The sequence below is a fragment of the Chaetodon auriga genome, chromosome 11, assembly GCF_051107435.1.
Source record: "Chaetodon auriga isolate fChaAug3 chromosome 11, fChaAug3.hap1, whole genome shotgun sequence".
NCBI classification, from domain to species: domain Eukaryota; kingdom Metazoa; phylum Chordata; class Actinopteri; order Chaetodontiformes; family Chaetodontidae; genus Chaetodon; species Chaetodon auriga.
This window is the reverse complement of record NC_135084.1, coordinates 18,596,613-18,617,161: the sequence shown is the minus strand read 5'-3', so window position 1 is coordinate 18,617,161 and position 20,549 is coordinate 18,596,613. Positions and strand designations below refer to the sequence as shown.

General features: G+C 41.8%; 3 protein-coding genes across 4 annotated transcripts in view; 2 read left to right on the top strand and 1 right to left on the bottom strand.

Moving 5' to 3' along the window:
* The window catches only part of rgs7a (regulator of G protein signaling 7a), a 50,947-nt gene extending 49,490 nt beyond the window's left edge, over positions 1-1,457 (bottom strand). The window contains exons 1-2 of one of the 2 annotated variants that reach the window (XM_076742827.1): positions 1,220-1,457; positions 107-225 (exon numbers count right to left, since the gene is read on the bottom strand). In XM_076742827.1, coding sequence (XP_076598942.1) covers positions 107-184 — 78 coding nt within the window. In that variant the 5' untranslated portion in view covers positions 185-225; positions 1,220-1,457. Of the gene's footprint in view, positions 1-106; positions 226-1,079; positions 1,184-1,219 lie in introns of those variants that run through there. The other variant, XM_076742828.1, reaches the window with a different exon arrangement.
* Positions 1,458-7,303: 5,846 nt separating this feature from the next.
* On the top strand, positions 7,304-10,381 carry LOC143328537 (ubiquitin-conjugating enzyme E2 D4-like). Its single transcript, XM_076743722.1, has 7 exons — positions 7,304-7,477; positions 7,995-8,058; positions 8,256-8,287; positions 8,635-8,712; positions 8,977-9,082; positions 9,759-9,852; positions 9,947-10,381. Exons 1-7 carry the CDS (start codon positions 7,454-7,456, stop codon positions 9,990-9,992), a joined length of 444 nt encoding a protein of 147 aa, XP_076599837.1. The 5' UTR covers positions 7,304-7,453; the 3' UTR covers positions 9,993-10,381.
* Positions 10,382-11,926: 1,545 nt separating this feature from the next.
* The window catches only part of bicc1a (BicC family RNA binding protein 1a), a 55,519-nt gene continuing 46,896 nt past the window's right edge, over positions 11,927-20,549 (top strand). Inside the window, exon 1 of the mRNA XM_076743658.1 lies at positions 11,927-12,205. Coding sequence (XP_076599773.1) covers positions 12,013-12,205 — 193 coding nt within the window. The 5' untranslated portion in view covers positions 11,927-12,012. The remainder of the gene's footprint in view (positions 12,206-20,549) is intronic.

Genomic DNA, 20,549 nt, shown 5'->3' with positions numbered 1-20,549 from the left:
AAGGAAATTGTTTCAAGAGAGCAACACACACTCCCAAACACACACACACACACACACACACACACACACACACACACGTGCAGACTAAAAATAGCAGCCACCTTACCTTTCTGTACACTATCATGTTGGGGGACTCATCCGCTACCCCGTTGGTCCCCTGCCCACCGCTGTTGGTCTGTGCCATGATCCAGTAGTTAAATCTGCCACAGGAAATGTCAGGTGCTCCTGGTGTGGACAGAACGGATATTTTGGTCCATCAGAAGAACAATGGAGCCTGAACTGACTTGCCCTTACCTCGCCAAGAAGAGAACAATTTACATGACATGTGGCCGGGGATCACGTTTCAACATATATGACATTTCCCCATGGAACATCTGTGCAGAGCTCCTACCCCGTTGTACTCTGAACCCCACATGTGTTCACATTTCACAAGGTCTTGACAAGGACATTTTTTTTTTTTTTTTTTTTTTTTTTAAAGAAAGGGAGCTGCTTTTGCAGGTGGTATGGCTGGCGGCACAATGCGAATTCCCAGTGAATGGGGCAAAAGTTCAACTTGAAAAGCAATGATTGACACCACTCAGGACCACGATCACTCTATTCTCAGATGAAAAATCAATGTCTGAAACAGTGACAACCTTTCACTGTTTGTTGACATCGGAGGATTCAGCAGCAATGCTCGCGCCCTACACGGCACTCGCTATGCATCCTCAGATTGCAAATGACAAGATCCGGTGAGGTGAAGACCCGGACCCTGACAACGGTAAATGCATTAAAACAACACACCGTCCCTGGAGGAGGTAGGCTACTCTACAATGCAGCTTAGATACATGCATTCGGGTCGAGCAGCCATAGTCGGAACGTGCGAGGCTGTGCAAATGTAACGGATATCGTATGCACGTTGCAGCTTCATCATTCTTCCTTCCCCTTACGACACCCACACGACATCTTTGGGAGGTTTAGTCTGCAACACTAAATAGCCTATAGCATGGAAACAGCGAAGTCATGTAACCTGCTCTTAACATGAGGACGCTAGCGTTACTACACGCTGTGTTTTTCTTTACCACAGTCCGTTTCAGCACCTTGGACAGCTACCGCAAAACCCCCGCGCCCGCGATCGTCCCTCTCCTTAATCCTGAATAGCGCGTAAATACACAGACATCCACAGCGACATCGGTCACCGGAGGAGAAGGAGGAGGAAGGGGGGGGGGGGGGCGCTCACCTGAAAAAACGCGCAGTCCGCTGTTGGACTCCTGAATCCTCGCAGAGGTGGAAGCCTGGTCCTTCGCCTTCAGTATGTCAACTGGCAGACATAGGAATGCGAGGATTATTCATTGGCAGCGTGAAGAGGCAGACATTCGGTGGACACTTGGTGTGGTACAGCTCTCTGTCTCTCTCTCTCCTCTCCTCTTCTCCCAAACGATGCTCAGAAGCACGGGCGCGCCACCTCCGAGCGCCGTGAACGCGCATCGATCCATGACCAATAGCGTGTGAAGAATAAATTACAACCCGTTTTGGAGAGATAGTACAGCTATTTTTTTTTTTTTTCTTTAAGCACAAAATGCGTTCACATGTGCACCGCGGTGATAGGCTGGCACACAAATCTAGGTCGAGATAAAACAGACTTTCAGTATATTAATATTTTAACAATCGGAATCTTCTATCAGGGGTCAAGACGGGACAAAATATTCATTTTCCATGTTTTCTCAACCAGGAGGAGAAAGCGTGTTTTCATATGTAGCCTGTGCCAGACAATGCTGTTTGCTGCACGTGATGGGATATTCAGTCACAATCTGGACAGTTTTTCAGTGTTTTTAAGCAACATTTTCAGGAGCTAAAGTATTGAAATTTGATGATACTTCATATTTCCACTCCACAGAATGAACACATGAAACACAATGCACTTATACAATTAAAACCTACCTACAGTACATAAAATGGGTGGAGGTTGTTCCACCGCAGGCTGTTACAACGTTAAAGTGCTGCTTACATGTGAATGCATCAGTGGGCTATTATCCAATTATATAATAATGAAGCACTGACAGAGCTCATTTCTCCTGCTTGGCGATGCATTTATATTTCTACTTTAACGTTTTGCTGCAAATACTTTGAGGCTAAAATAATCAAAACACAATGATCGACATAAATACTGAAGCACAGTTGTTGTGCCTACATTTTTTATGATTCTACAGAATGATTTTATCACAATATCAATTAAGATTGCAACATTTCAAATAAATCTCAAGCCCCCCAAAACACACACACGCACGCACACACACACACTGTACAGAAAGAGCCATCAAGACAGTAAAAGCAATAACATCATACGTCCCTGGTCTAACTCCAAAGAGGGGAGTGGAAAGCTAAAGCTCAATTTTGGTGTCGTACATGACACTAAGGGACTGACAGATCTTTTCCCAAATTGCCTCTGTAAGGTGATCTGATGTCAAAGTGTTTTTTAGCAATGAACACTGGTATATTTTTAAAACAAACACACAAATCTAGAGAAAACATCCATCTTGACTTGACGAAATCGACCAGCTGGTGATAGGGTCAGCATAGTCCAGTGGTTTATATCCTGCTTGCACAGTTAGTTGCATGAAGTTTAAAACCACCACAACTAAATGATTAAATTGTTAAGTCACTCAGTGGGATTGCAACATACAGAAGGAGATCATCAGCATATAAGGAAAGTTTGCTTGTAATATTGCTCCATATAATCCCTTTAAACACTGGGCTTTGTGGGCAAGGAGCCTACCTGCTCTATCACCAAACTCATGAAACATATGTTGGGATTTTAATAAGAGTTTGTCTGGTTTTGCGGATTAGAAACCAGATCAAACTCAGTCTCCTCTCAGTGAAAACAAGTTGGCTTTTGTTAGATTTCTGGAGATGGTGCTGAGGTATATTGACTGTCTAGATTCAAGATGTATGAATATAAATCAACCGTGGAATGGAATATAAAAAACTTGGTGTGGGATTGGACGTATGTCTTTAATGTATTATCTGACAGCAGAAGAGAATTCAAGCACCACACTTTGACTGAAAGCAGCTGGTCAGTGAAAACCAACTCAAAAGACAGAGGGGCACCATGCTATGGTAAGTGGCAGGCCTGGGAGAGGGTTTAAGCCTTCCATCTGAAATAAGATAATCAATCCTTGAAAAGGAGTGGTGAACTGGCAAAAAGAAGGAAAAGAAGTTCTCTGCTGGGAAATGAAAGCGCCGGGGCTCGACCATCCCATATTGCTCATTAAGTTAGAAATGACTATGGTATTATTTTAAACAAGGGAAAAGATCCATCAAGTGTAGGGCATAGCACGCAGTTAGAGTCCAGCCCAATAATCAAATGATGGTTATCGATTTCAGGGATAATTGAGAAGAATGAGTTAATAAAAACACTATCGTTCCAGTTGGGTATATACACTGGCAAGTATTACAGGCTTGTTAAATAGTTGACCAGTCATAATGATAAAGCTGCCATTTGTGTCTGCAATCATTTGTTCCTTCTCAAAAGTGATATCCTTGTGCATTAGTATGTCTGTGAGTATAACTTGTGAGCTGAATTTGGAATGAAAAGGTCTTATGATACCTACTCCTCTTAGTGTGTCTTGAAGAAAAGCTATCTCTACCCCTAGCTGCTCCAATTGAGCTGATGTCTTTCTTCTTTACACAAGGTTAATGTTTCATGAGATAAAGTGCACTTTCTGCTGTTACCTCTAACCTTGCTCATAAGTATCTGGAGGTGCTGTGCCTAATATTCCTAAGGGTTTACAGTCTTCATTAAAACTTCCAATAATAAAATGCATGTTGATGAAAAGTGAAATTGCTTCCAAGACCAGAATAGAAACAGATCTTGTCAAATCATCTCTTTGTTTTTGGCATTGAAAATAAATCAGCAATTAACAAGCATCAAGGTCAGAGTTGAATTCCTTTTCTTTTTTTTTTCTTTTTTTTTTAAAAATAATAATAATTTAGCAGAGTTTTAATCCCAAAGAAACCAGATTAGCATTTATTTCATTAAAAGGAATAGCTGGGGGTATGCAGAGCAGCTGAAAATGTATTTTTCACCTGCATTAGATAAATTATTTCACTCAAATTCAGCACACGTTTTACACTAACATCCATGAAACTGTGTCAGACACTGACTGCAAATGTAAGAAAATATTATAAATTAGCTTTGCATTTGTGTGATTCAATGCACCCAGTGCTGCATGAAATAACTGAATAAATAAGTAGAAAATCTCTTTATTTGCTGCAATCTGTGGCTTTGAGGTATGCAGCAGTCCAGGCGTGAAAGATGACAGATGTGCCCCTTTTTCCCTATGTACTGTATGTGTCTGTATGTTTATCTGTTCTCTGTCTTCCCTTCCTATTTCCTTGTGCTGGACTGAAGCTCTGTGCCATGTGGAACGAAACATTCAGTCCAGTAGAATTACAACAACGTATGACCATCATGTGCTTTTAACTACTTTGCAAAGCTAATAGGTTACGAACCCTGACAGCAGTAGATGTTAGAGCCATGGGTGGATACTGTGTCAACTCCTGTCCATATTTAATCCAATCTTTGCATTATTTTACTTGTTTCCTTACCATCTGTTATGATAGTCATGTGTTTGTGTGAGACAGCCTATTTTGAAACTGGATGTGCTGCTAATGGGTCAGGCAGTTTTCTTAGTCACTTAATGCATCTTTAAAAACATGCAACCTAGATTCTTCTGTGCTAAATACACCCAAGTAAGATCCTAAGTTTATTGAGAAATTATGGAGAAAACTCTTTTCATTCAGGTCAACAGCCATGTCATACACACAAGTTGTATATGAGGAAAAGGAGCTATGTTGCTATAATGAATCTGAACCAATCACTATGATGTGCACATTCATCCCAGAGCTCAGTTCTTGGAGCTCGATTTTTCCACTTGAGAGTATATGTTACCTTCAGGACAAATTCTGTAATCCTGCAAGTTACTCTAAACTCACCTCATGGCTGTTACTGGACTACACGCGTTACAAATGTTGGTGTTGGAATCAGATTTGAGCGTCAGTAGCCATATTTAAGCAGTAATTACTACTAATAATGACCCTTCTATAATCTACAATCAGCATATATTGGAAGTTTCATGTTCATACAGGATTCAGGGAGACTTGTTCATGCCTTCATCAACAATTTTCCCTCATTTGCTTTTCTCAAGAGACCAATAGATCCCCACAGACCCTTTCAGGATGCTGCTGCGAGAACCATTCTTACTTCTTTAGACTGGCTTTCAGTTAGTTATAGAACAGACATTAAAGTGCTGCTGTTAGTTTATAAATTACTTAATGGCTTAAGGCCAAAATATATCTCTGATATGCTTGAAGAATATAAACCCAGTGGGCCCCTTAGATCTTCAGGAAGCACTCAGCTAAAAGTGCCTTGAGTCAAAACCAAACACTGTGTTGGATTAAGCTATTATGCTGCACACAGAATGAATCAGCTTCCCGATGATCCTAAATGCACCCCAACTTTAGCCCCTTTCCAATCTAAATTAAATACTTCCTTATTATCCTGCACCTTTGATTGATTATATAATCTGCTGCACTTTTATTTCCCTTATTAAATTTTGAGACATTTGTTACTTTCCTGCTCCATTATTGTACTAAAATTTCTTTTTTAATCAATATTTTTTGTGAGTTAATTTCATTCTATTTCAGTACAGTTTAGCATCCATTTTGTTATATTTTGAAAGGTGGATTTTGGCTCTGTGTCAGAGAGGTATAAGACAAATAAACTTGCTCCTCTGACATCTTGCTGTACTTTGCCTTGTTTTTATACAGCCCACCAATATTTTGTGCTAATGATGATGCCATTTATCCATCTTCCCCCATCCCAACGCCTCATAATCCTCACCTGTATTTTGAATTAATGTGTTTGAAAGCCGAATGTACTTTCTGGCTGAAAGTGTGAATGAGTAGATGAATGAAATGTCTGACTGCTTCCGTCTTTACTGGTAAAACATGTTTTGCATAGTGGAGCATATTTTGTGAACATAGGCTGTATTTGAACCTGCCTGTCATACTAGCAGTGCGTACTGATTTGGCCAAAATGCAGCATGTATTATACAGTATGCAAACAAAAGCAAAATCTTGAGTATGCAAAAAATACCAGGATGTTGTACTGATTCTACAAAAATCTCCAGTATGCATCACACCAGTCTACCTCACTCACTGTGTCCCAGTACTCTGTCTTTACATTCATTTTTTTAAGCATATCTTCTTGAAATTATGCTGCTTCTGCCAAGGAGGGAATAATCACAGTATGACCAAACCAGCATGGACATTAACACAAACAAAAATCAGTCAGCAAGTCCTATTGAAAGGCACCCAGTTGACTGAAGCAAGGACAAAGACAACATGACGCAAAGTAACAGAAATGCCAGGAGAACCTTTGCACTGAAGTAATGCAAAAAATGTGGTTGAATCAGATTCCTTCCAAACATCAGATAGGCGTTACCCATTCTCCAGTAAATGTTAATCTTCAGGAACATCCACATGTATAAGTTCTCCTTTTTTTTTTAAGAGCATTAGGGGATACCCCATGGTAACCGTGGGTTTGCCATTGTTATTCTTCCTGCTTACCAAAACTGGAAACTGGCTGAGCCTGGCCAAGCATGCTGCATAAATAAATCAATTCAACAGTTTTATACTGCGTACCACTATGAAAAACAGCATGCAGTATGTAGTACATACTCTACACTGCATTTGTCTGTAGTATATAGTAGGTGGTTCTGAGTGCAGCCATACTTTGTAGCTGAAAGTATGAATGAGTAGATAAGACTCGAAAAGGTGTGAAAATGTGTCTGTGCCTGCTTGTACACACATGTATGAATACATGAAAGAGAGCAAGAAGCTTCCCCTATACTGTATGAAAGATATGAAAAAGTTTGTTAGAAAGCTGCTAGAAAGTGTTTTGACTGGTTTGTAGCTTGAGTGAAGTTTCTGCGCGAGTGTGTGAATGACTTTAAAGAGGTTGAAGGTGAGCTAGTTTGAAGGTTTTCCTTTTTCACTGTAACTAAACTTCAAAGTGGAATATTTTCAGAAAGTATAAATGTAATCTAATAGTTGAATAAAACTCATAATACGTGAAAGATTTGGAATGTTTTAAGGTTTGAGTGGGAAACTGAAGGTGTGAAAGAGTGTGCAAGGTGAGCTATGAGTTGGAATTATGGCCGGGAGCTAAACCGCATATCTGATTTAAAGCTCATGTTTCGGTGAACGGCCCCTTTAAGACGATTGGCTGAAAACTCGCATTCCCATAATGCACCGGTCTGTTCCTCGTCGTCGAACAAAAACGCGGAAACAAAAGAAATAATCAGTTTGTCAAAACAAATAACACCGAGTCGGCAGAAAGTGAGCGCAGTTGTAGCTGACAGCTGTAAAAGTTAACTCAGTAGCTTGTCTAAGCCCTTCTGAAGCATTTGCCATGGCTTTGAAAAGAATACAGAAGGTAAGAGTATTCGCCCTTTCGTAATTTATTTAATGTACAGAAAAGGTTCGAGCGATACGGAAGCGTCGCTATAACGTTAGCTAGTCAGTCATCTAATCGCACTTATTTGATAGCCCAGCGTGGTTGATTATTGTACCAGCGTTTTGCAAATATGTTAACGCTATGAAATGAATTCGTAAGACAGCTTTTACTGCTAGCAAGTCCGTACTTCGTGCCAGTGGCGATGACACTACACAGAAGCCAGTTAGCTTAGCTAAGCATATAAACTTAAATGCGCTAACTTCGCTGCCAGCTAAAGTTGGCCTAGCAGGCGAGTAATGTGAAAGCACTTTGAGGTGTGTTTCTGGCTTCTTGTCAACGTATTTTCAGTTCCTGGAGTTTCAGTCTGTCGTCCGCAGACGTTAATATACGGATTATTAAACTGTAAACTTAGTTAGCATTGTAAAGTATTGTAAGTAACGCTATATGAAGGCGGAAGCTGTCAAGCGCTAAAATTGTTGTTTGTCGATTTGTACAGGAGTTAAACGAGTTAAGGAGGGACCCTCCCGCTTCGTGTTCAGCCGGACCTGCAGGGGACGACTGTAAGTGTGAGAACACCTGACGTGTTGAGAAACCTGTCACATTCTCACTTTTTATCCCTGTATTCCGACACCCTGTCAATATGTTAGCAATACTGTTGTGCTTTGGGGACTGTGATGCAGTTTATTTGATTGTGGGTGTAAAACCTTGATATTAAACAATGGTCTCAGAGATTATGTCTTTATCTTTGTTTCCTTAGTGTTTCACTGGCAGGCAAGCATCATGGGACCGGTGAGCTTTTCTGGATTGGTTTCCTGTGTTATTATTTTTTTTTTTTTAAATCAAGCTGCTTCTAGATCTCTTGACAATAGTGTTTTATGTTGACTTTACAGCCCTTTCTATTATGTATGGAGAGCACAGACTAGCACACTCTATACCAATGTTCCTCACTGAAGCCCATGGCCTAGCTGAGACAATAGGAGAAGGGGGAATACTGCAATGTCTTAATTTAAGCAAAGGGAATCTTTAACAAAAGAAAGGCAAATAATAATCTAAATGTGTGGTTGCTCTCTAGCATTTTATCACATATGGATACAGTATTAGGCATAGTTTAACAATCCTTTCCCCCTCTGTTTCAGAATGACAGCCCGTATACTGGAGGAGTGTTCTTCCTTTCGGTCCATTTCCCCACTGACTATCCTTTTAAACCACCAAAGGTAAGATTATATAGCTTAGCGATGAGGTAGCTCAAAAGTGCATCACCTTGTTATAACAGGCAAGTTTCAGTATGTTCCTACATTTTATAGAGAACATTAATGGGTGATGAATTGTTGTTTGCAGCCCTGCTCAGAGCATAAATGGTATATGATTAAATATATGTATTTTACGAGAGTGTCCTCTCATGGAGACCCTCAGCCACCTTCAGAATCCACTTTGGAAAACATGTTATTTGATTTATCACTGCTTTGTCATTTTCATAGGTTGCCTTTACAACGAAAATCTATCACCCAAACATAAACAGCAATGGTAGCATCTGCCTTGACATCTTGAGGTCACAGTGGTCACCTGCTCTTACAGTGTCAAAAGGTAACTAACGTCTACATTTCGCCTGTACAGTGCATTATAGTACATTAAGGCAGCACTGCATAGGCTCTGGTTTGTACCTAAGATTTAGTTTGAAGTCAAAAGGAAAGATTTGTTTAAAGGACCAGTATGTATGTTTTAGGAGGGTCAATTGGCAGCAAATTATGTTTTCATTAAATAAGAATTGTGTTTTGCCCTAACTTGATATACTTGAGGTTATATAAGGATGTTGAAGCAAAAGATAACACGAGGAGGGAATGCCAAAGATGGGTTTGTTAACATCAGTGAAGCCCATTGGGTGACATAATCCAGTGTGCTGTCACCAAATCTGGATTCTTCCAAATGAATGCTTTTCAGCCTCCATGAACACTGTTAACAGGATTTTCAGGCCTGATTATACAAAAACGAACCTCTGCACCCTGCGTACTTTTGTCACTTTGAAAATTGTGAAATTTCAGGGCTTGTACTGCATAATTGGAAGAGCAAATGAGGGAATGTTCAAGTATCTGTGATGAAAGTAGTGGCTAAGGGAATTTTGATATGAAGGAGTAGAAAATCAAAGCTTGTCCATTTGTATTTAAATTGGTATATGGAGAACGAGCTCAGAAGTTAAAAAAGTCATTTCTTTTTTAATTGAAACCTGTGTGCATACTGATTTTTGACTCCTTTTCCCCCCTAGTTTTATTATCCATATGCTCTTTGCTATGTGACCCAAATCCAGACGATCCACTTGTGCCGGACATTGCACACATCTACAAATCAGACAGACAACAGTGAGTACAAAAAGCCACAGAATTTGGCAGGCGGAAGAACTTGAATCAGTCAACTACTCTTTAGAAACTTCTTCTGATTCTCTTTTCTCTTCAGGTACAACAAAGTAGCCAGAGAATGGACTCAGAAGTTTGCAATGTGAAGAGAGTAAGGCTTCCCTGAACACCTCAAAATATGACAATACTGGTTCAAATGCTCATCCACACTGGTTCTAGTTGAGGTGTTTTGTTCGCTTGAGGCACTTTCTCTACTCGGACTTTACTTGACTTAACTGTTTTTACTGTTTATTTTTCTCTTAAATTGGCATTATTATTATTATTATTATTATTATTATTATTATTATTATTATTATTATAACTATTGTTACTATTATTAGTTTGAGGTGGCCGGATGGTCTATTTTTCATTTAATAGATTGTACAAGACTATACTGGATTTATTTTTCATCATTTTTCATTAAAAACATTAATCAAAAAGTGAATTGTAAATTGTTTCTTGGCAATGCACACAAGTAAACTGAAGTTCTGATCTACCTTGCTGTGGCATAACATACTTCCTTGTGTATATTGTATAACTAGCAAATCAGTTTGCCCCTGATTCTATTATTGACATGGCCACTAGGTGGTAGCCTTTACTTTTTACCGCCCAGTGCTTTTACATCAGGCAGTTTCTCTCCTGGATAACTTTCTCATGCTTGTCTCGCATTTAATTCAGGCCCATTTAGTAAATGGTTATTCGTATGAATAGTGGCTGTTATTGTGTCTTGCTTTAGCAGTGAAATGAAAATGAGAAGAGATGTTCTGTCCATTGAAATTAAACCACCCATTATTCTCACCTCTGCTTGTTGCAGCACAGTTGCTGGTGAAGCTGGTGTACACACATTTAATTGAGCAGATCACACATATTTCATCTCTGCAATGCTGTGCTGATGCGATTTAACCAGGCTACTGTGATCAGTGAGGACGAGTCATACACAAGCAATGGCTGAAATGAAACATTTTAATAATTGGGCAACTGAATGCAGTTCATGTTTTTTGTCAAGATTAAATTGAAACTGTCAGATGCACAGTAATCACCTTTAATCTTAGATGATGGGAGTTTTAACTCCACAAAAGAAAGAAATGGACAGTGAGAGCGCCGCGGTACTGCAGCACCGAGGTTAACTGGCTCTGTGACAAAAGCTCCAGCTGTCGGATGAAGGTTGTCGACATCAGGTTATCTGAAGTCCGACATGGCCAGCAAGTGAGACTCTCACATGAGTTCATTTAAATATGAGGAATAACAATGACGGTCCAGCATCATTGGCTTGGCAGGTTCCTGTTGTGGAGGGCAGATCGCAAAATACAAAATATTAATAGAAACCAGCTTAAACCATAAAAATGTAGATTTAACATACGGAAAACATCATCAATCATTTCCTGGCCACTAGAAAAACCCCACAATCATATTTTTATAGCAACTTTCTGTTGTGTACATTACTGAGTTCCCTGACCTTTATCGCACCTCCTGGCTCTGTATTACTTTATTCAACATCAGCACATAAACAGAATCTTTGTTCTCTGGGTTTTGGCTCCTTTTTCACTCTGTTTGACTTAATGTCAGCTCGCTCTTCATTTGTTTTGCCTTCTCCTTCCTGTATCGCTTCCCTTCACCCACTCTCAGGATGTGTAGTGTTTCCTCTATAAACCAATAAATTGGTTGCATGGGGTGTTATTATAAACTGCCAGCCTGGCTGAAAAGTGGCAATGAAATACTCAAGTCAAGCCTGCCTTTGTGTTCAATCGTTTATAGCGACTTTATTTTCATATCTAGTTGTGTTAAATTGACTCTGTAATATGATTTTCAGCTCATAATGACTATGATTTTGTTGGCTATAATTGGCTCTAATCCCTCTGCAGTTTCCCATAATAAAAGTCCAGGTCCCACAAAAACACAAATTGAATCCAGTGAATTTCTCACAAACAGTCACTTGTGGAAGCCCTCGCAGGAGCCCAGGGGGAGGTGGATGCTCGGTGTTTGTGGGAGGAGTTCCGCGTTTTTTCCTCCTCGGGATGACACGTGAAACTTTCCCGAGGACTTGGTTGGTACGCCCGCTGTGTGCTGTGCGGCGCTCCGTTAACTCGGCAGACAACCTGGCCACTGGAGAAGTTTGTGCGCAGCGCAATGGCTGCCCAGTGCGACACTTTAAGCGGATACTTGCAGCAGTCGGACCATGGCTCCAACAGCGAGCGCAGCACCGACTCTCCTCTCCCGGGATCCGAGGAGGATTTGAGCGGACCCCATCCGCTGCCAGATCCGGAGTGGACTGAGGAGAGGTTTCGGGTGGACCGTAAGAAGTTGGAAATCATGTTATTAGGTAAAAAAAAAAGAAAAGAGGAAAATTAAGTTGGTAACTTAGGAGAAAGTTGGTGCCATGTTTAAGTGTTTTCACGTTTTCAGCTTCTGTGCTGTCCACGTTTCATCTGCTGTAACCTTAATTGTAGCCTGTCGTCGATTCCGAGAAGCTGCACGGGGTTGCAGCTCTCTGGCTGCCCTTTGTTTATTTTTGGCGCATAAAATGACACTTTGAGTACATAATTACTACTTCCGGTGACTTAACATTTTAGCGCTCCTCGTTGGCATTGTTGGGAAACTTTCAGATATCATGCGCGAGATCCGGAACGAATCAATTAGGGCAATTAGCGCGAGTCAGTAAGCTTTGGGCTTTCAGTCAGCGCCACCACGTCACGAACAACTGGATGAGATGCTGAACACTGAAAGAAGTTAAGTTCACAGTCATATAAGCGCCTGAAACTACAGCTTGAACAGCTCAGAGGACGTGAAGGGGCCATGAGTGATGTGGTGCTGTGCTGAAGGATGCAGTGGCACGGCCCGACCACAAGATGTCGTTGCACAAACTCCCATGGTGTGCATTTGTTTTTAGACTAAACTGAAATTGACCTGAACATGCAGTTTTCTGACTTCTCAAAGTGAAAGTCTGCACAAAGAGGCAGCTGATACAAAAGCTTTGGCTGACATTAACAAAAGGGAACTGAAAGTTGTAATTGCAGGAAGAGGCTGTGTACATTACTAACATGACGGCCACTGCAATGCCAGACTCCCTTTAAAAAATCCTTAATTTAATCAGCAACTATTTTGAGAATCAGTCTGAGTGAAGTTCCAGCTTCTTAAATGCAAATGTTTTCTGCTTTCTCCACCCCTCTGTCACAGTAAGCTGAATATCTTTGGGTTGTGGACAAAACAAAACATTTGACGACGTCATCCTGGGCTTTGGGAACCACTGATTGACGTTTTGCACCATTTTCTGGCATTTTCCAACCAGCCGGTGACTCCAGAAAGTAATCAACAGTGAAAATAATCGTTAGCCGCAGCCTTGTATTACGGTGTGTTCTGTTGTGGTGATTAAATTTACTCCCCGTGTGATCCCGCCTCTAATGACGTGCAAGTGACAGTGAACATTTAAACAAGCGATGACAGGCTCATAAAGACCGGGCCGGCCAGTCTCTGCTGAGAGGTCCCTGGAAACGCACGGGCCGTGGTTATTTATCACACATTTCAAAACACAACTGTGTGCAGCAGTGGAGCCTTAGGCAAGAGGGCTGGATTCCCTATAGAAAGCCAGAGCTGAGAAGCAGCCAGACGGGACCTCAGGAGGAGGACCGTTATCACTCACAATCAGACTCTAATTAAAACAAGCACGGTTTTAAGCGTGTCCACATTGCCGGTAACACTCGTGCGTTAAGTTTGGAGAAACCCTCAGCGAGCAGCTTGTCTTGATATGTTTATCCTACACACTCAGACGCATGCACGCACACACGTCGCTCCCCTTGAGAGTGTCCTGGTTGCTGCCTCGCTGCTCGGTACATTCCTCAAAGCTCCATGTCATCCCCAACTCTTCCAGGAAAACAACTTAACCAGAGGCCGGCCCTAAAATCCGAGCGTCCCGGACATACCACGCGCCACGTCTCGCGCCGTGCCCAAATGCGTCTGTGTGTGCGTCTGTATGTGTTACGTATAATCCATCCAGTCCACTGGGACTTTACAGTTTGTTAGTTTGGTCTCGTATCTCTGCCAGCATCTTGTTTCCCAACTGCTGCATCATGACATCATGGCGCACATTGCTCATGTTGACGTTGCAGCTGGGTTGTAGAGTAGAAACGGCTGCTGTGTTCGACTGTCTGCTGAGTTGTAGGTGCAGGATTAAATGTCACACTATCTCAACTGTGAAACTGCTGTAACCTTTGACCTCCGGCCTTCCGGAAGAATCCAGGATGTCTGGTCGCGTCATGTTGGTACACAGTCCTGGCATGTGTTGAGTTTTCCACATGATGCACTAATTAGTCCACAAAGCTGGAGTCATGGTTTAGATTTGTTGCAACTCACTGAATCAGAGGTCCTTGTCTCATTTTTCCTGCGTCTTCGTAGGTGTAAATTTAAGTCTGAATAAATCTTTCAGTCCCATCCAGTTGGGTCAGAGCTTCGAAACATCTGGCTGTGTTTTCATTGGATAAGATGGAGACTTTGAGGTGGTACATCGTGTTCTTGGGGCCAGTTTGGTCTATCATGAAATAATTTTATGGGAACTCCAGTATATTTTTACTCAGTGTTTTATTGTCTGTGACGGTATCTCTGGCTTCCCCGTCCTGGAAAATTAAGTGCGCTGGACCTTCGGCAAAGCGCCACGGGTCGAATCATGCTGCGATCTCTTCCCAAACAACAGCAGCATCAAGTTTTCTTGATAGATCCAGGTGATACGTCTGAGCTCGTTTGCATTCAGTGACGGTCTGGTTCAGAATTGATAGATATCAGATGTTGTGACTCCAGATTATGTTTCAGAGATGGATAGAGATCACTCTGCAGTGGAAACAGTATTCACAACCACCTCTTTTAGGCATTGTTGTGTCACTGGCTAATTTTTAATTAAGCTGCTGTGATGTACACTTGCTTGAATACAGTGTGGCTAAACATTAATTCGCTGTCAGGCCTTTGCTCTTCAGATACAAGACGGATTTTGAGTGACAGTGACATAGATTTTTTTCAGTTTTCGTATATATATTTTATATTACAGTATGTTATACTATTTCACTACAGTCAGATTTAAAATTGGGATGCAGCTGACAATTATGTCCTTGATTATTCGATAAACTGCTTCATGTTTGAAAGGTCACAAAATAATGGAAAATCCAAAATTTCCAGAGCCCAAGAAGACCTCTGTGAATGTCTTGTCTTGTCTGACAGCAGTTAAAATCCCAATATTTCATTTATTGCAATATAAAACAGAAAAAACTGAAAATTTTCACATTGGAGAAGCTATTCCACAGAATATTGGGCATTTTTGCAGCTAGTCGATCAATGAACTAAGAGTTGTTACAGCATGAAGATGTTAAACACATTTTGTCTTCGATGCAGGGATTAAATCTAGTTGCTGCAGTTCAGTTTCATTTGCATCCAATAAATGATAATCACGCTGTATTGATCAGACCCCTTTTTGTGGTGTACACTGTGCCTGATTGATTGGTTGATCGATGCCTGAACACTTGGATCAAGTACTTTAGCTTTGCTGCCTATTCATTAGTGTTATGGTGTGATGCAGGGTAACGTTAGCTGCAGTGTGATGAGCCTGACACTCTGTCGGATTACATGCTTTTGTCATGGACGTGTTGGCCTGATTCAGTCAGTTTAAGCGACATTGCTGTGAAATCTAATAGCAGATGACAATTAATAAAAAGGAAAATTTGAGCTTTGGATATATTTTAAATGTACACTTTATTTATGTACTACTTTATTTGTTTTTATCTGTTAGTTATTGATTGACTCACACAGCAGACAGACCGCTATAGTTTTTAAGGTGGTCAGAAAAATTTGACCTCAATGTGGCTGAAATCCAAAATAGGGTTGGGCGATATGTTACAGCTTTTCCAACAACCGGTGACTGCTGCTATATTCATGGAGGTGTGTGTTTCCTTATTATACAGGGAAATAAAACTGTATCATGATTGGGTGTGAAAGGGGCATCCTGGAAAAGCTCAGTCGTTCACAAGCGAGGATGAAGCGAGGTTCACCGCTTTGTGAACACATTGTTTGAAGGATGTGACTACAGGGGCTCAGGACACTTTGGTAAATGATTGCATTCTGTTTCTATTTACACAGAGTCCCAACTTTCTGTGAATCTGAGTTGTAAGACTGGTTTAATTGCCTTGTTAACTCGTAAAACACTCTTCATTCAACGTTGACAGAAATAGAACTAGAAATAAAACTCACCAAAACAGTCTTGGCTAATCTTTCCACTGCTCCAGCAAACCAGCTCAGCTCAGGTTGAAATAAAACCTGAATTCACAGCGTTAGATGTGAAAATACTCTGCCTCTCTCTGCCGTCGCTGGCCTCTTCGTGCCACTGGGTTAGCTCCCTGTCACTGACAGCAGACGCAGACCATTAACTCAGCAAAATAAAATGATAAATATCGCCCCAAGAAACAACATCGATGGATATATTTGCCTCGGCCTTATAGGTAATAATTATTAGCTTTTAAACAGGTATTTGAGAATGTTTTCCTGATTGTAAATCTCGCTGCACTCCGAGGATACAGGGAAGGGGTCAGAGTGGGACATCAGACTGGAGAAGAGCCATGAAGTCAGGGGTTGCATAAATTGTGGAGGATAAAAATGACCCAGAAGCACTTGGTGCCCATTAAAATACGTGCCAGTGACTCACCAGCATGTCTCCACGCTGAAGCAAAATCCCAGCGTACACACTTAAACTGCCCTTTATTTAGATCAGCTGCATTTTACTCCCCTGTTCTGGCACCGTTTGCATCAGGAGAAAATGGAAATTGTTGCTCAGCAATTACAAATTTACTGTCTCACGCATTGGCAGGGACGAGGTTCCTGGGCTCAGATCAGTAAATAGGGTGTAAAGTGACAACAAAATCTCACCCTGACAGCCATCTGGGTTTAACTGTTGTGCTCTTGGCACCCGAGAATAGAACTCCCGAGTTAATGGCTTGGAGACCTTGACACAGGCATGGAGGCTTGAAAGATAGTTTTATGTGCACAGGGAGCAGTGTAAGAGGACTTTTTCTTCTTTTTTTTTTTTTGCATTCATTATGATGTTAAGAGACTCGGGGCAAGTGTGGGAAAGAGGTAACATTTTCTCCAACCCAGATTATCCAAATTAAGTGTCTGCATGCGTAACAAGGTTTTCCATGAGTGTTGTAAGCGGACATCGGCGGGGCTCTGTGCCGTGTGTGGGTCAGGTTGAAGAGCTGTGAGTTTCCCTGCTCAGACCAGCCGAGATGAGAGTTTCGTGGTGTCTGTGACTGAGCGTAGCCTCCTGGTGGGCCAGTGTGTGCACACATCGTAACAACATGTTTGCCGAGTAGCTGCAACAACAACCTGCAATTAGGCTAAGTGAATCATTTTCTTCATTGAACTAATTTGTTTTCCTGCTCCTAAACCACAGACTGTTATTGGGTCGCTTTGTGTCTGAGCGGAAAAACAGCTGCACATGGCGATGAGAACGTACACGGTTTTCAGGTATTTTCAGTGTGCTGTCATCGTGTCAGTATGTTAGACAGTAGGTGCGGCCATTTTGCTTAATGTCCTGTGTAGAGGATGCTAATGCTAGGAGCTGCTCTGATTACGTGTTGAAATGTTTCTCACGCGGCTTCATTTGGACGCCAGCGGCTCTCCGGTGAGAGTATGATCATTATATTTTTTAATGTTTTCCCCCTTTTATTGTTTCGAGAATATGATTTCGCTTGCTCTTATACCCACATAATGAGGGTGTGTGTGTGTGTGAGGGCCTCATCCTCCTCTTCCTCCTGGGTGCTGAGTAAGACTCGCAGACAGGAAGTGAGTGTCTTGTGGGGAATGTGCTGCAGGCTTTCTCTCCTCTCGCTCTTGTTCTCCCCCTCTGTCGCTCCCTTTTGAGCATTCAGACACTGTTCTGTTGTTCCAGCTTCCATCAGATCCACTGTGGAGTTGTTGGACTTTCCCTTGTCTTTATCCTCACACTACAACACAATCATCACTCGAAACCTCCCCACCCAAAAAAAAAACACACGCTCAGTTTTGTGGCTAAAAACTTGATAAGTGAGCCTGCACAATTAATTGTATACAATCATACATCATCAAGTTGTTTTGACTGCCCCATTACAGTCTATTTAAGTGGTCTAAAGTGAAAGTAAAGATGGAGGAGCTGGGAACTTGGAGACAAACCTAACACAGACCACCACCCTTTGGAAAAAATGCAGCGAAGAGTGGAAAGCGAAGGCTAGAGCCAGCGCCAGAGAGGAAAATCCTTCTCTTGTGTGTAGATGTGAAGATTGTTTATTCCCTCAGATGAGATTGTCATCTGTCATTTGAAGATATTGTGATGTAAAAACCAGATTCTGACCTGGATTCTGTGCAGAATGTGTGTTTGGACTGTGAATGTGCCAGAGCGGCAACTGTTCTTATTTTGAGGCTGTGGTCCACCATAAGAGCAGCTGCCACCGACAGAACAAAGAAAAAAAAACGTACTGGAGCAGTGATGCATTTGCTTCTGTCGGGAGCAGAGAGTAGAGATCAGTCTGATTGAACTTTGACCTGTGAAATATTGGGGCTCTGCAGTTGTCAATTGGCAGTTTTGAGCTGAAGAGTAGGCTTGACCTGTGGTGCAGGAAGTATTGATTGTATATACTGTCATGATGAATGAGCACAGGCAGGAGAGAAGAGAGGCATGCAGGGAAAAAAGTGTTGGATTAAAGCGGTGGATTGTTTTCAACTCTAAAGTTAGCATGCTAGCCCTGCTCGCTCCACGAGCTTCTGCTTCATAATCATAACATATCACTTCCAATCCTCTCTATCTGACAAGAACAAGACACTACCGATTGATAGCTATAGATAGGATTTCTTATATGTTGCTGCTTCCTGCCCAATGAAAACCTTTTATCTCCAAAATGCCTGTAACAAGTGTTACAGGAAGTAAAATGTGTTGACAAGACAAATCATGAACACCTACACTGATCACATCTAGCACTGTGGTAATTAATCCCAGCTCTGTGGAACACAAACACACATCAGATCCTTCAGTTTGCAATTGCAGCAGTTCAGTTTAGTCAATTTTGCTCATTTGCCACCTCCCCTCTCTCCTCCTCTCTTCTCCTCTCGCTCCTTCTTGCAGATTTTTCCTGAAACATGCTGATACAATTAAACAATTCTATTCGACTTTGCTTACGCGTTGAATTCCTTCATCCTGGGCATGATGAAGCTTTCAGGAGCTGTAATATAATTGAGCTTCAGCCGGTGGAAAAACCTGTAATTCATTACTCAAGAAAATAAAACCAGGAGTCCTATTTCAACAGTCCAAGTGGAGCTGGAGTGCTGTGACCCATTTCTATGCTCCTGGAACTGTAAATGGGCTGAAATGAATACCTGTTTTTCTACGTCCCTCAAAGCTCTTTTTCTTCAACCCTTTTCAAAGTGCAGATTTACATTCTGTCTGGTTTGCGGTTGCTATTTTAGAAATGTTTCAGTGGAAGGGGGGGGAGGTGGGGGTTCCTGACTTATCCCGCATGCGTGTGCTCTCACCACACACACATAAATGTAGAAACACACATGCACACCACCCAGCCCTTAACCCCCCCCCCCAAGAGCTTTCAGTGTTTATCTTTGGAGAACCTCGGGTTTTGGTTTGTTGTTCTCTCTCCACATTCAACATCCAGTACAATCTGCCTTTTCTCCACTTGTCTTGATTGGAGAGAAAGCGTTTTTATAGGAGTACCTTTTTCATCTCGTGCTGGCTGTTTCCAGAATATTCTCCACTTGAACAAAGGAGGAAGGTGGGGGAGAAGAAAAGGAAAACTCATCCTGTTTAAGTTAGTCCAAGGGCAGGAGTTTCTCCATCATATTCATTTCCTTTGAGCTATTCTGTTACGAATCAACTTCTCTGATTGGACAGAGGTTCAGCAATCGAGGAAATACTCCCGTCACTAAAATCCTGCACGGATTGCTTGATTGGAAATGCTGGTGGATGTCAGTGTCAGCGATTTCCCAACAGTACAATGTAATGTTTACAGTGCACCTCTGGGCCTGAGCGAGACTGACTCCCTATGCTCCGTGGGGGATCTCTCGCAGCAGATACCAGGCACCAGGAATGTACAGCGTTGTGTAATCACTTGGCAGCATTCACGCAAGGGGAGATAAAAGAGGAGACGATAACCCAAACATGTTACCAAAAACAGCTTGATGCTGTATGTCCTGTTTCCTGGGCTGGATGGTCCCGCTGCAGAGAGGCCTGTGTGTAAATAAATCTGTTAACATGAGGTCAGAATGGACTCGGCGTGCATGGACATATACTTCAAGCTGTAGTGTGGCATAAATAGTTTTTCAGTGTTTGTAATTATTTGCAGAGCTTCTCATCCGCGTGACCTCGGGGTCAGTCTAGTTTCTCGGTCGGGCTCTCATCTTTCTCTGCCGGAAAGCAACGTGTGGCACTTACTGCATGTATTTGATAGCGCAGTTGCTTGGCAACCCTGCAGGAGTTGAGAGGAGAGAGGAGCGTTTTTGAGTGCAGAGGGTGAATTCTGCTCGGCACAGAAACGCGATGACAGGTGTTCAATTTTGTGGGTATTAACGTTATTTGCTGAAGCTGGAGAAGTGATAGTGGTTTAACTGAAATGGAAGGAATCTCCGTGTCTCTTTTGATTTTCTCAACAACC

Bases quoted from the DNA above. Each gene is read 5' to 3' on its own strand.
- LOC143328537 (XM_076743722.1), top strand. From the start codon at position 7,454: ATGGCTTTGAAAAGAATACAGAAG. The intron at 8,059-8,255 runs GTAAGTGTGAGA...TTGTTTCCTTAG, and splicing joins CGGACCTGCAGGGGACGACT to TGTTTCACTGGCAGGCAAGC. The intron at 8,713-8,976 runs GTAAGATTATAT...TCATTTTCATAG, and splicing joins ATCCTTTTAAACCACCAAAG to GTTGCCTTTACAACGAAAAT.